The sequence below is a fragment of the Garra rufa genome, chromosome 22 (assembly GCF_049309525.1).
Source record: "Garra rufa chromosome 22, GarRuf1.0, whole genome shotgun sequence".
Lineage (NCBI taxonomy): Eukaryota > Metazoa > Chordata > Actinopteri > Cypriniformes > Cyprinidae > Garra > Garra rufa.
In genome coordinates this window covers 42453632-42469251 of record NC_133382.1, presented here as the reverse complement: position 1 = coordinate 42469251, position 15620 = coordinate 42453632, and the positions used below count along the sequence as shown (strand labels likewise).

The window sequence follows — 15620 nt, the reverse complement described above, 5'->3', positions numbered from 1 at the left end:
GAGCTAAATCTGATTATCACAATAAAATCATGAAACATTTAAAATGTAAATATCTTTGTCAGTGTCACGGTGCACCTCGGTAGCGAGGTAGATTAACAACAGCACTCTTTGATACTAGTTCTGTCATACAGTTTAGGGTGAGTAGTTGATTTCTAAAGTAGGCTACTTTGTTGCTCCAAATATCAAACGGTACCCGTAGCCCTGGGGCGGATGTGTTACGATTGGCTCGCCCGTTTTAAAAAGAATGAAGTCGTAAACGTTAGCATAAAATGCTAATATTTCAGTAGACGCACTTGACTCGACCAACACAACGATCATTTAAGCAAACTAACTTCCGTAGGCCTACCTTCTGTAAACATTTAGTATCTTTCAAGGTGGAGAAAACATGGCCACTACTTGCACATCAGACCCCGATGGTGTAGTCATGATCGATGGTTGTGATGTGAGAAAGTAGTTAGGGCAAACAATGAGATTAAAAAGAGCTGCAGCGGTTTTGATCTCAGCCCGTGCTGTTAAATCGTTGTAAACGAAAACACTTAAAGCGATGACAGCAAATTGAAAACGGTGTACTCAATTGTGTTTTAACTGGGTGGATAGTGTAAAAATTAAAGTATGGCAAAGTAGCAATATTTAGAAATTAATTTGACCTTAATTTCAGACTCAAATCAGTGTGTCACAAAGTAGTTCGCCTACACCTCTTTACCCTCGTTTCATTTTCACAACAATGTGCTTGCACTTCCTCTTCTTCTTCGCTTCGCGAAACGGTTCGTGTGTGTGGATATCTCTTTCAATTCCTTTTTATTTCACAGGTGAATTCGTATTGTGGGATGACAAGTGACCAACAAGTTCATTCAGAATTTCTTTGACCTTCAATTGTTAACATCAGCATATTTTATTAGCCTTTATTTCTGTTGGAGTCTTACTCAGAGAGTAAGAGATGGGGACGGTTGTTGATGACATCAGACAACTATTAAGAGGTATTCTCCATTGTTTCATTTTGTTGTGAATTTTTTTCAATATGCTTAAAATATATATTAGGCTATGTACCTATTTATATTAGTATAGTTTGTCATTATAGTTTTTGTTATTAGGGTAACCTGTGACATTTGAATTAAAAAAATGTGTCAACTTATTATAAAATAGCTTGTTTTGATTATTTTTAATGGGAATTCAAAAAACATTTTTCTTCAGAAGAATTGCAAGTGTCTGCAGCTAATGCACTTTCACAAGTTAGAGTTAGTTTGCCATTTCTTTGTAAACAAACTGTGGTTTATGCTCTTAAACCTTGACTACAGTCTATTTTATTGTTTCATTAGTTTTATTTTCTCTTTTTATTTATTAAGCTTTGCTTTGTTTGCTCTAGAGTAAAACATTTTGTACAAAATGGCACTGCATGAATGATGCCATCAGGAGATGTTATCTCTGTTCTGACACACAGACAGGATGACTATTGTCATCTGCACTTTCTGACGCCTGTGACATTTGCATGAACAGAACAATTCTTCGCATATTTCATAACATGCTCTATTGAGTAGCAATAACACATGAGTTAACGGTCAGATTTTTCCTCTTTCCACATGCTTTTAAATTTTTTGTGTGCTAGTTCTTGAGCAAAAATATTTACATTGACTTTTTATTTGTCATTATTGCTTGCTCGTGTTTGTATATTACAAACAGACTAAATGTTGTTTCATCTTTTTTTTTTTCAGACTGTGAGCTGTTTGTTTTTGAAATACTCCAGGATGAGAATCTTAGTATTCCTGCTCGAGAGGCCAGGGAAATTCTCCTGCGAAATTTTAATTTCATCCAAAAGAGGTGAGGGATGTCACAGTATGTTTTATTCATGTGCAACTATCAGAGCTGACACATACTTGCTCCTTCCATTTTGTACTGTACAAAAAGTAATTTTTTTGAAGCAAATTATTCACAGCTTGAGTATCCGTGCTCCCAGTTGAGCTACAAATGAAACACAACAGTTAACCAGACAGGAAGCAAATTGCACAGTTCTTCTATTGTTGTCTTTTAAGAGGCAAGGAGTACAATTACAGCGCTTTACAGCGTTGGAGTGGTTTTGTGGTTTGCTGTGCTGAAACAAGGTGTTTGCAAGGAGACCAAGCGTACTTTTTTTTTCTTCAGCACTGGGTTACATGAATACTTAGCTGTCATTGCATCATTTGCAAACGCTGCAATGCTCTGCTTTACAGATGCATGTGTTTACACAGATACTCATCCTGCTATCAATCCAACGCCTCTTCGATTCTTTTAGAATCTGTAGTACGCCTTTCATTGCAGATCAGAAATGTTTATGTAGACTAAGAAAAATAGTGGAACAGTGCAAACCACTTCATGACCTAAGTTATTATACAGTAATCCTTTTTATTAAAATTGTGAAGCCCATTTGTTTAGGAGGTTATTTTACTCTTTACAAGATGTTGTTCTCTAAAAGCATTTTTAAATCCTCTTTTGCAGACACCCACAAGAATTCCCCCACAGATGTAAGTGAACAGCTGTTTCATGATTCTAATTAATTGCTCACCGAGATTTCCGTTCAGATTCTGACTTTCCCCGAACAATGGTTCTTTAGAAAACAAGCCGGTTTCCTCCCACAGCATTTTCATTTTACGTATATAGGTTGAATTAACTCCACAAAGTTTCTACTTTGATAAAGTTCTTGATTTTTGTTTTTTATCCTAGTTGAATCCAATCTTGAGGATAGTTCAGATGACAACCGCAGCTCCAGTCTGGGACGCTCTGCCCCCTCAGATGATATGTCAGTGGCCTCTGACTACCAGGAGGAAGGTGCTACTGAACGTGAGTTTGTGCAGATGAGCATGTTTACTCATATGTCTAATGCATGTAAGATGTGATAAGTTGAGACAGGAAACTTGTCTAAAGCATCTTTAGCACATTTCATGTTGTGGGGGTTTCACTGGTAGTGATGAAATACCCCAGTGGAGGTGTTTGGTAACAGATCACCCTCTAGTGGATTCCCAGAACTCTGCTGCTGGCATTGAGAAGTGTGTGGAGGGGGAATGAGAGGGTGGTCTTTACCCTCCATACAAAAGAGACGAAGCGCTCCCTCTAGTGGCAGGCGAGCTGGACGCTGAGGTTCTTGGGGGTTAAGCCGTGGCATGTTTGCCTGTGTTTAACAATGGTGTCCAAATGTTAGCTTTCTTGTCCTTCTGACACCAAGTATATTTACACTTGTATAGCCTTGAAAAACGTGAACAGGAACAAAAGTTTAAAGAGAGGGAAAAACAGGATGTGCCACAGATTGAAAATGTCCCAAAATCTGTGTTTTGTGTCTGCTGATTGTTTTTTTTACTAAAATGGGCAGTTTGCTGTTGCTTCGGGCCATGATCTGTGACTGATCATCCTGGCTTCGCTATAACCAGCTGGTCTTGAAACTCAACCCTGTACCTGAGGGGCGTTTTATCCATTTTCTCTTCTTTATCACTCATCATACAACTGACAATTTTCTCAGAGGGATCAAAAGCCTGCAGCTTTGCAGAAAAAGCTAAAAGAAAATAATTAAGGGACATTCAAGTCAATAGCATTGATCTCTAGTGACCGGCAAAGAGAAATCAGATCTCGTTTTCTCTCATTTTTTATTTATTTGCTAGATTTTTTTTATTTTGTTTTTTTTTTCTGATTGAACAGAAAAAAAAGTGTCAGGCTTCGCCATTGCTATTTGTAAAAGCCATAAATTATTGTTTTCATCTTGAATGCGCCTTCTTGTTCACTGACACGAAACTTCTCACCACCCTGGTAAAAATGAATACTCCATCGTGCCATTTATTTTATATGTTGTTTGTAATTTAGCAACAAAAGGGGTCAAACCTGGATGTGCTCCTTTGATTCGCTTCTTTGCCGGAAAAGGCATATAAGTCAAAGAGAAGTAACTCGAAGAAGATTCGCATCATGTCGCTCTTTCAATAAAGATAATGACCAGCAAGGGCAAGTGCAGTTCAGGGTTCATGTTTAGTTCACCAGTTGGGAATCTCACATCAAACCCTACGAGAGGACATTTGGAATTTGAGCGGGAGAGCATTTCGGAGCATATGAAATTAGAGAGATTAAGATTGAAATGTGCACCTTTTTCAGCAATTGAGATTTGGTTTGTTTTCTCATTTGCCTTTTATTCAATAAAGGCACTCTATGCTAAGAGCCCTTCTTCTTTTTATTTTTTTTTTACTTAGCTCGAGTGAATGAAAAACAAAATGCATATGTGATATGAATGAGTTGGTGTCCTTGCATGCTGATATTTTCAAATTTACCCCATTGTAGCAGAGGGTAAATATAGTTCAGGCATTCAATTCTTGCACCGTTACTCGCTCGGTGATGTCACATGCCCGCCTGTGTGAGGAAGGGAAATTGACTGTGTCTGCTTGTGCTCTAACCTGACTGGAGGACGAGGCAGCAGTTGACTCGTCGATGGGAGGAGTCAGTGTTATTTCATTTAGCCAGCGCTGCCTCCCTGTCTCCAGAGGGAGGTTTGACACTAGATTTGTTATAGCTGACAGGAACAGATGGGCGCTCTATTGTCAGGGCCCCTGTCTGTATGGTAATGTGAACTGAGTTTCACCCGCAGACCGCACGGTTGACCCCACCGTGCCTGCAGCCTCGTCTGGATGACAGCAGCCCTGCAGCCGAGGATGAGAGAAGCCCAGGGCAGGAGGAGCCTCACAGCGGGGTGGATATTTTGCCAGGTCAAGTTTAGGAAATGCAAAAGTTGGAGAAAGAAGAAACATTCGTATCACTCTGAATGCCCTGAGTGGTAGATAAGCTAGCGGTGATGGCTAAAATGATAAAAACATCACACACAAGACCCCAATCCACCAGTCATTTTAGTAATAATAACAAATAGAGCAGAAAAGGTGTATGGTTTGTCAGCCTGACAGGAGTTTGTGTGTTTAAGAGGCTAATATCAATGCATGTCCTATCAAAGGCTGCACATGCTCTGGGCTCTTTGTGTGCACTGACTTGATTTATGTCCAGAAACAAAAGCCCCTCTCGTTCCTGTTATCTTACCCCACCACAGCTCTACAGGCAAAGCCGGAGAAGCCAATCAGAAAGGCCAAGGATTCAGAGTTAAGTTGTTTCTTTATCGCAAATTAGATCATCAAGATGTAAATTTGATTTTTTTTTCCTCAAGATCTTACAGCTTCTAAATTAATGGTTGTGTTGGTTAGGAAATTGATTGTTGTAATGAATCTCTGGAGAGTCCAAAAAGAGCTCGCATCAATGAAAAAGACATTTTAGCTCGGCAATTAAGCGACCCGTTGCCAACTAAAGTGACCAGCCTAACAAGCAAATCTCATTTTCGTCATCATCACGGTTACTGTCAAGGATTTTAGTCAAGCTCTGAAGTCTGGCAGCCCCATTTTGTCATATTTGTGACCCAGGACCACTAAACAAGTCTTAAGTAGTACAGGTATATTTGTAGCAATAGCCATTGATTAATAAATGATTAATTTTTCTTCTATGCCAAAAATCATCAGGATATTAAGCTATAATATAATATGTTCCATGAAGATATTTTGTAAATTTCCTACCATAAATATATCAAAACTTAATTTTTGATTAGATTTTTAGATTTTTTTCCTCTCTCAGATTCCAGATTTTATCTCAGCCAAAGCTTGTTTTTTCAGCTTGTTTTAAAAATGTACTCTTATGGCTGGTTTTGTGGTCCAGGGTCACATTTATCCTAATGCAGTGGCATGTGGCCACACCGAGGTGAAGTCCTGTGATTGTAAACACCTTACATGACCTCAGCGTTTAAGTCGCCGTCAGCTGGTACTCATCCACGTAGCCTCTTAACTCCATACACTTTGAGTGTTTCTTCCTCCCTACAGTAAACTTTTGACCCCTGGGTCTTGTTCTGGTCATTTGGTGACCTGTCTGAACTCTGTCTAGGGCAACTGAGTCTACATTATTGACCTCAGCTGCCATAGCAACACACAGTTCAAATAAAGTTTCACTGGCTGAACCATCCATTCCATCCATTCTAGTAATCATCCATTAATTTCCTCCAATCGCAATTAATATTCTGCTACGGTTAGAAAGAGTAAAGTATGAGGCATTGGCAGGCTTCATAGGGCACGTTAAATGACTTCGGCAAAGATGACACCATCTTTCCTCTGCGCTGTCGTTTTCCCACCCTCTGTTTCCCTTCGCATTAATTAATTGAAATAGACACATATTAGAGCCGAGCATCCTCAGTGCATCGCTGCTTCTGCCATGCGGGTTCAAAAGTTCACCTCCCTCTCAGAAGGCTACGATGCTGCAAAAAATGCTGATATTTGCTCTCGCTCGCTCGGTCTCTCGCTCGTTTGTAATTTCACTGTTTCACCCAAACGCGCTCTCACTTTTCCTCCTGCCCAGTATGCTGATCATTCGGAGGAGATTTTCAATTGTTAATGTCATATCATTGTCAGTCGCCCTATTCATTGTGCAATGATGAGTCAACAGAGCGTACATCACTATATTCATCATGCGTTTTCTTTCATTGGTTAGGAAAATATTGCTTCTGTGTTCGATATAATACGTCTCGGTCTAGTAAAAGTTACTGTGGGTGAGGAGAGGAAGTCTTTCATGATTTGCAAAGGATGAAATAAGCAGAATAGGAAGTCACAACCTTGAGTGTCTAATCTTCTTTGCAGCTTGTCAGTATCGCAGACAAATGGCAAAACGATTCAATGCTGTGGGTTCAGCTAGAGGTTAGCCTTCCCAGGTACCTCCAGCTCTCTTTCTCTCTCTCTCTCTCTCTCCTCTCCCCCTTACCCATCTTGCAAATGAGAATTTGATTTTTCTCTCCACTGGATTCCATTTCTGGAGATTGATGAAGTTTCGATGCAAGGCCCAGGTGGCCTGATGCTTTCATTGGGAAACAAATGAAAGCGTGTGTAGGTGTGTTCGCCTGTACACCCACAGGGAGGGAGTGCTGTTTAAATGTCTTCTTCTGTGTGTCTTTTTTGGTTTTAGCTAAATGCAGATTTGCCCTTAGTTAACGGTCTGTTGCTTTCTTAATATTTACAAATGTGACCTTGGACCACAAAACCAGTCGTAAGTCGCATCATGGGTACATTTGTAGCAATAGCCAACAATACATTGTATGGGTCAAAATTATTATTTTAAATCATTAGGATATTAAGTAAAGATCATATTCCATGAGTGTATTTTGTAAATTTACTACCGTAAATGTATCAAAACTTAACTTTTGATTAGTAATATGCATTACTAAGAGCTTTGTTTGGACAACTTTACAAGCAATTTTCTTAGTATATTGATTTTTTTGCAATCTCGGATTGCAGATTTTTAAATAGTTGTTATATCCTAACAAACCATACATCAATGGAAAGCTCAATTATTCAGCTTTCAGATGATATATAAATCTAGATTTAAAAAAAAATTACCCTTATGACTGGTTTTGTGTTCCAGGGTCACAAATGCTTTTGTTTCACAAGGGCATTTGTGGAGTGTTTTCACATAGAAATGAACATTCGCTGGTTAAGAACTTCTTTTTTTGTCTTTGTATTTGCTGACATAATCCATTTGACGTTTCTGACTCTTTGAGGTCTGTTCTAAAGCAGCATTTGGAATGTTTTCACATCTTTAAACTGACCAGACAAACCATTTTTCCATGAAACATCTTTCTACCCTATGATTTGTCAGCCTGTGTAGGTATCATTTATCTGTCCAAAATGGAAAATATTATGCTAATTGCCTAATTTACCATATGTTTCAAATTGAGTGTTGAAACATGTAATAATCATAAAAGAGTTTTTCTTCCACATGGCTCTGAATTTGAGTAAGGAGCTTCACGAGTGAGAGACTATATTTAAGTTCAGGAGATTTCTGGCCTGGAAATGCACATTACTGCAGTGTGTGTGATAAAACACAACCATCGGTAACCACCGAACCAAATCATTTTCATGATGACTGGCAGGGCCTTGATATGATACGACCGAAAAATCCTCTTGATGTTATCACAACTTCAGGATTTTCCGTGAAGTGATTTTTTGTTACAACAATGCCTGGCTGCAATCCATAAGCAATCTTGAGCCAATAAAAACACTTCAAGTTAACTTATCCTGCTCTCCTAAATTTTAAAGAGTAGCATAAGGTGGAAAATTGTCTCCAGATTTGTGTTGTGTATATAATAAATTATTTAAAATAAAGCACAAGTTTTATTTTTATAAAGAGGACATTGCTCATATATGGCTGGATTAAGATTACAGATGTGTAACTGTTGGCTCTTGTAGTTTTACCATTTAGCAGTTGAAGCCTTTGAACTCACTATTTATTTACTGACGGACACGAGCGGTTCTGCACTGTAGACCTATACAGAAATCCACAAAGACAACATTTGTACCCAAATTACTATAAAGATGTTTAGTAAGTATTTCAAATGTGAATTGTTCGCTTTGCTTCTTGAATATAGTTCTGACATATGTATACGGGCCTATACCGAATGAAAATGCTTATTTAACTCGAAACTAATTTCTCAAAAATGAGAGAATCCGAAAATCGCGTAACAATATAACCTTCGAAAAAGCTAAAGTATTAAAAATATGATTATATTTGGAAACGAACGATGTTTCACAAAATGATAGTTAGTTAGGTTATATTAAGGAATGTTGTAAATAACGGCACTGATGGAATTTTCTAGCATTAAAAATAATTATTCGGAGGACCTAAATTCTCAATTGTATAAACAATGTGTATAATAATAATACATATATAGCCTATAATTTATATTTATAGCCTAATATGGGCCTTTAAGCTATATGTATTTATACATATATTATTTAGGCTAATTCAATTTACAAATAGCCTACTAAAATAAAATAATATTTTGTGATGTCTTATCCCGGTTCACGAGTTATAATCTTTAAGTTAACAGAATAAATTAATAAATGTAAAAAAAGTTTTAAATGTGATCGGTGTCTATAGTTATAGGCTTACGAGAAAGGGATTTGTTAAAACCTGACAAATCGAGATATATCCTATAAGCCTAAACACACACTAAATATAACATTTGTGAGAAACATGGAGAAATGTTATTAGCTACTGTTATTTTTATTAGGATGTCATTTAAAATCTATTCGTTAGACTATGTTCTGTTAGATGTTAAGATTCTGCTTTGACGTTTTATGTATGTTTTATAGCTATATATTGAATTATTTCATATCAGTCAGTGTTGTCGAAGTTCAGTTTCCTTCAGAGAGCACTCTGAAGAAACCATTCACTTTCACTTATCACGCGCCCCCTGGTGGACTAAAACTACTGCAATTCTCTTGATATTTACACGTTTTATAGACTATAAACTAAACGACACTTTAAGCTATCACTTAGCACTATCGAATTTCGTGTTATTCTGAAATGCGAAATCTGATGATTTTCTCTCACTCATTCTCTGTTAAATAAAACAGACCCACAATAGCAGTTTTCTGGAGTTTATCAGACGGCCATAAATACCTGTGTGGCACACATGTATGTGAGCGTTAACAAACACGTCAAACTTTACGACCGTACTGCATTCCTCATGTGATCGATGCTCGATATCATGAATCTTGATTTGCCGTCCGCAGACAGTCGACACGTGTCCTCTGGCATATTTCATCGTTCTTGTATCAAAACTGCTCAAAGAAAACCTTAAAAACAAACATATAAGACAGCGGAAGTTTCTAGTAGTATTATTTAACATTTTTAATGTTTGTTTATATATTATTTACAGTCGAAGTGAACATGTGAAATCATATAGGCTAATTTAAATCAATTAAATCGATATCAGCTGCAATACGGAGACTAGCATTATAATATATTTTGTTTTAAAATTAGTGTCAAGTACGAGAAAACGTGGATATAAATTTTTTAGCATTTAAAATTGGAAACGAATGCAGGAGAAATGCCTAAAAAAACAGCCTAAATGTAGCCTTCTGTCCCATTCTGTGAAATCTTTGGGTCCAGTTGAAATAGACTGTTAAAAACCCGTCTGGTTAGCCATGATATTTTTATATATATTTTTAATATAGGCCTATTTTTTAAAAACATATAAATTAAAAGCTGTGTGATGCTATATTTTAAATAAAACAAAATTAACTGCTTATTAAATGATAACAGTTATTTAACATCCATTAACATGATCCAATCCAGTTATAAGACAGGAAAAATGATACATCCTTACCTCCTTTTTTTTGGTCCTGTAAATCCCTTATATTTGTACAGACTTACAACTTGCACTGTCACCTCTGGAGGGTGGTGGGCATATAATTTAGCACTGAAGTTATTTTCTAATTGGTTAAACTGCTTTTACAATTCTTTCCGAAATCCAACACTCCCCATCTCAAGCCTTTTTTTTCTTCCCTTATAGGAATGTCTCAATTTCTCCCCACATTCAAAACATTCGCTTGTGACAGAGTGTCTTGTAAATGGATCCAAAATTATATTGAACAGTGAATAGAAACAGCAGCAGCAGCAATGCAATATTTAAAAAAGAATTAAATAAATAACAAATGCTTGCCTGAATTATGCACTCAAAGGCATTTAATGCCACAATGTAAGTAGTTTTCATCTTAATTTTTGTTAAATACAAAGGTGTTAGATAAAGATCTGTATATCTAGTCAGTTTTAGTTTCTTGTGTAAAATAAATGAACAATTTTCATTTTTGTAGCATTTATTAAAACAACACAAAATAGGGACCTGCCTATAATTCTTGTTGAAATAAACACACACTCATTTTTATGGTATATTCATTTTTAGTTAGTTAATTTTTCTTTGTGAATTGGATATAACCGTCGGCACCGAATTCCAGGCTTTCTCATGCCTCAGCTCCACAATTTTAAGTATATTTCCACATCTCGCCGAGCTCATTTTTCTTTGCGTCCATGTGTGATGATGCCACAGCTTTGGAGTCATATCTCCTCTGGCTGTCGCACCCCAGTCCACCTCTCTGCCATCTCAGGATTATAGTATTTGCAGTTAAACTTTTGAATGGATGTCATAATATATGGGGGTAAAATTTATAGAGCTCTGGTCTCTGGAGCTCTGGCGGAGGACCCCCTTTGCTTTCCCTGCTCATTGCCAGACTATAAATTTTCCTCTTGTACGGTGCGGCTCGTCAGTAAAGGAACAATGTTGTGGCACTAAAGCATGCTAAATGGTTTCCCACATCATGTGTGAAGCCCACAATTGCGCATTTAAACAGAGGCCGGCTAAAGGTCCGTCCTGGAATCTTGTAAATAATAAGTAATACTGCAAAACTGTTCAGGGGCTGCATGATTTCAGGTCTCATGTTGTGAATAACAGATCCTTTTCATTCAAATCGAATCAGTTCTTGTTAAGGACAATTTAGAGAGGTGATGTTCAATTGAGCCATTCACCTAGGGATCTCTCTCGTTCAGTCTTTCGCTCCCCCCTCCCTAATGCCTCTCCTTCTTTTTTCTCACCCTCCTAATGTTTGCTATGCGCAGGCATCGCACAGAGGCCACTGCCTTTGCCGTTAATGAGGAAAAATGTGTCAATTTGCTGTTCTCTGTGTGCAGTTTGCGTATTGGTGTGCAGTACAGGGGGGTTAAGGATGCTCGGAGTGCTCCTTTTTTCTAATCAAGTGCTGTACAGGAGAGCGCAGTAATTCCGGTCTCTCCATCTCTCCCTGATCAGCATTCCTCCCCTGCCTCTCCCCTCAGCCCCCCAGGGACCTTCGTGCCTTCTGTTTCACCTCATCTCTGAGGTTCACACGGAGGTCAGCCACAGGCCTGTGCGTCCCGTGCACACGGCGCGTAACTGGGAGTCATGGATAGGGCATCGATCTGATGCAGATTTCTTGTGCTGTTTGTGTACTGTATATGTATTGTATGTGTACTTGTCTTTTTGGCTTATTGCTTGATATTGGATTTTTTTTTTTAATTGATCAATATTGCGTGTGTATATGTTTAATATACATGCTAGTAATTTAATAAAACTCTTAAATGTCATCGAAATTAATATTCATTTTCATACTGTACATTCAGTACAATTCAGTTGTAGCATTAAAAATAAAAAATAATTCTATTTATTTTGACAAATGTGAACCTGGACAACAAGACCAGTCATAAGGGTCAAATTTTGAAATTGAGATTTATACATCATCTGAAAGCCGAATAAATAATACAGTATTTTGCCGAGATACAACTGTTTATAAATATGGAATCTGAGTGTGCAAAAAAAAATCTAAATATTGAGAAAATTACCTTTAAAGTTGTCCAAATTAAGTTCTTAGCAATGCATATTACTAATCAAAAATTAAGTTTTGATATATTTAAGGTAGGAAATTTACTAAATATCTTCATGGAACATGATCGTTACTTAATATCCTAATGATATTTGGCATAAACAAAAAAACAATAATTTTGACCAATACATTGTATTTTTGGCTATTGCTACAAATATACCTGTGCTACTTAAAATTGGTCCAGGGTCACAAATTAGTATACAACGGATATAACGGATATCAGCTGTAACATGAAAATTCAGTGTATTCCTATTTGTAAAATTTGGTGCATTACAACGGAATGCCTCAGTATGCAAATGTAATGCAAATCTAGACATGCAATCTTCCCAAGATATTTAATAATTTGATCAGTTATATGCATTTTGATAATTAGAAATGACAAACAGAGAAGAGAAAAAAAACATGCATATTATTTAAAATATACAGTCAAACCAAAAATTATTCAGATACCAGACATAATTTTTTATATATTTTTTTACTAGTGGTTGCAGGACTCTGTAGTTCATGTAATGTAAGTGAGCATAGCAAAATAAAGTAAACTGACATACTATACCAAAAAAATCTTCTGACTAAGAGTAAAATTATTCAGACACCTTGACCTGACCATGTTTTGCTTATTTGCTAATGCGACCTTTTTACACCACAGACTGAAAAAAAATTAAGCATTGCTTAGTAATTGGTCAACAAAGTATTGATTGACTTTTTGGTTGGTTGTAATCCGTGACATACCTTTTTATCTGACATTATCAAGATGAATTTGTTCTGACACAGTTTAACTCATACTTTATCACCCTTTTTGTGAACTATAGTGAATAAACTGTGATAATGTGAGAAATGTAGAAGATGTCTGAATAAATTTTGGTTTAACTGTATAATTTTAATTATCCGACCTTTGTCAGGTATTTAGCAAAGAATGACAACAAACCTAAACGTGTACATAAATCTACATTTTGCCTCATTTGTGTCTTGTGACAGGCCTTTGCATCTGTCACTGCTGACTGTGCCCTGTCATTGACTCATAGCCACTCAACTGTGATGCTATTTAATGGTGTTTTACATTAACTTCCTCGGATCATTACAGCATCAATCAGATTTTTATAGCTGGATCACCTGCTGTGCTCATAACATCACCTGTGAGCACAGTATTAATGCGTGTTGGTGCGGATGTTAAATGCGCACAGAGCCCAGCTTTATTATACGATATGAATACCTGATATGAGCTTATGACGAACGGTAATTAATTAAATAGTATATGAGGTTGTTTGTTCGCCGCTCATTTGAGACCTGCTGCTCTCGCTGTCAAATTTTTCCATGTCATTGTTACAAAAGGGTTCTCTGCTGAATGAGTCCGTGAGGAGTAAACACAGCAGCCCATTGGTGGTGGCAGGCGGTGTGCTGTGGAGTGATAGGAGTAGTGTGACCTGGAGCTGTGCCTACCTCCATGTTGCAGAAGGAGGGGGAGGGAGGCTGGGCCGGCCATCTCTCGGTTCTCCCATATCCCGCCGAGCTCCTCTCGTGGCATCAGTCGCTGCTCTCCTGCTGCCGTGGCACTGATGAACGTCCCTCTGCGTGGCACGCTCAATGCCTCACTCCACCAATCTCGCCCTGCCACATCGCAGAGGCCGTGCCATGCATCACCACAAAGCGTCTAGGAGAGCGCCTGGAGGAAAGTCATTAGCTTTGTGTCGCTCTCTTTCTCCTCTCTCCACATCTCATTGTTTTTGTGTGCCTCTGCTGACGAAATCAAGCTTGGAATTGGACGTCTGCTTGGCGAAAACTAAATGTATAAGCACTCTGATGTATGCTTTTTTTTTTTTTGACGCTCCATTTTTGTCTTTGAATACTTTGTGATAACAAACAACATGAGGAAATAAAATAAAATAAATGAAGTCAGAAAAGGCTAAACAGCACAAAGCCTCTGAGAACGATGGTGATGTAACACCCTGAAATATTCATAAACATCCACAGCACGTTTAAATGGAAATGATTGGACTTATGCTAATTAAGGAGGGAGAATGCAAGGGGTGAGAGTTAAGAAATCTCACTGCTCTGAATAATTAAAAATGCAATTTATAGGCGAAATGAAAATCCGGTGCCACGTGCATTTTTTATGTCACTTTAATAGTTCTACAGAGGTAAATGATTTTGTTTATGATGGTTTCAAATGTGCATGTTTAGAAAAAAACATGTAGAATTTAAGAAAACTGACAATGTAAGAAACAGGCAGAAATGTAACTCCCTGCCTTTTTGGCAGCTTTTTCTCCTCTGTGGCTTTAAATATATCAAGCTCTGATTGGTTTGAAGGAAATGACTGAAGTTAAATGTTGCGTCTGTTCGGCCAATCAGAATCTTGGGTTTCCTTGGAGACAGTTCAGAATAGAAAAACATGCCATTTTTTCTGTAGGTGAAATGTTTGGTTACACTGCTACCCTGTGGAAGAATCACGAATACAGTGACTGGCCAGAAACGCCCACTGTTTGGTTTCCTCAGAAAGGCAGGTCGTAGGTTGTGAAGAATGACTGAACACAAATTCGCCATTCATTTTGCCATTGCTTAAGTCTCTGACCGCACCATGGGGTCAGACAGCAAGGCCTGAGGAAGAAGGTTGTCAGTAGGTGTCTGAAGATTAGAGAGACTGTTAATTGTACGCCGTTCTCACATTTCTTCTGTTTATTCTGAACTATTACCGGGGCTTGACCTTTTAGATAAATGAACAGAGGGGGATGTGGATGGATGAGGGGAGTAAAAGGTGTCGGGACGAAAGCGCACAAAGAGAAAAATGAACAGAGAAGTGGCTGGACCGGGGCCTCGGTTTTTTCAGATGATACATCAACTTACCCTTGACAAACACTGTGTAGTTCAGTCGTATTTATGACGACGTAGATGTGACCGTCTATACAGAAAAGGCTCACGTGTGTTCGTGAATGTGAGCGAGGGTCAAAGGTCTCCTTTGCGAGATGGTCATCTGTCTGATAAACTGGACACGTAACATGGCGGGCTACAGAGCTTGATGGTGATGTCACGCAGACTGGGTGCGTTTGATGAGCTGAGTCTTATTTATAGAGGCATTAGATTCTCCAAGCTGTTGCGCTTATCGTTGTTCTTCTGACATTTTTTTTCCAATGACAAGATGGCTGCACAGTTGACTGCATAACACTGTCTGTTTTATGCATCGAATGGCAGCCTTAGCTCAAAGAGGAGAGATGCCACAGGAATCGACATCAGCGTGCAGGGAAGGAAGCATCTGCTCGTGTCTAAATGAGTTTTAAATAAGTCTGGTAGCGTGCCCGGAGGCCCACCTGTCGCCTACGCTCTCTTTTAGCTCTTGAGGTTTGAAGTTGATGA

The 15620-nt window shown here is 38.1% G+C and overlaps 1 protein-coding gene across 1 annotated transcript in view; it reads left to right on the top strand.

Annotated features, from left to right (window-relative positions):
• The first annotated feature begins 766 nt into the window (after nt 1–766).
• The window catches only part of LOC141298231 (src kinase-associated phosphoprotein 1-like), a 36437-nt gene continuing 21583 nt past the window's right edge, over nt 767–15620 (top strand). The window contains exons 1-4 of the mRNA XM_073828740.1: nt 767–977; nt 1710–1815; nt 2470–2495; nt 2695–2811. Coding sequence (XP_073684841.1) covers nt 938–977; nt 1710–1815; nt 2470–2495; nt 2695–2811 — 289 coding nt within the window. The 5' untranslated portion in view covers nt 767–937. The remainder of the gene's footprint in view (nt 978–1709; nt 1816–2469; nt 2496–2694; nt 2812–15620) is intronic.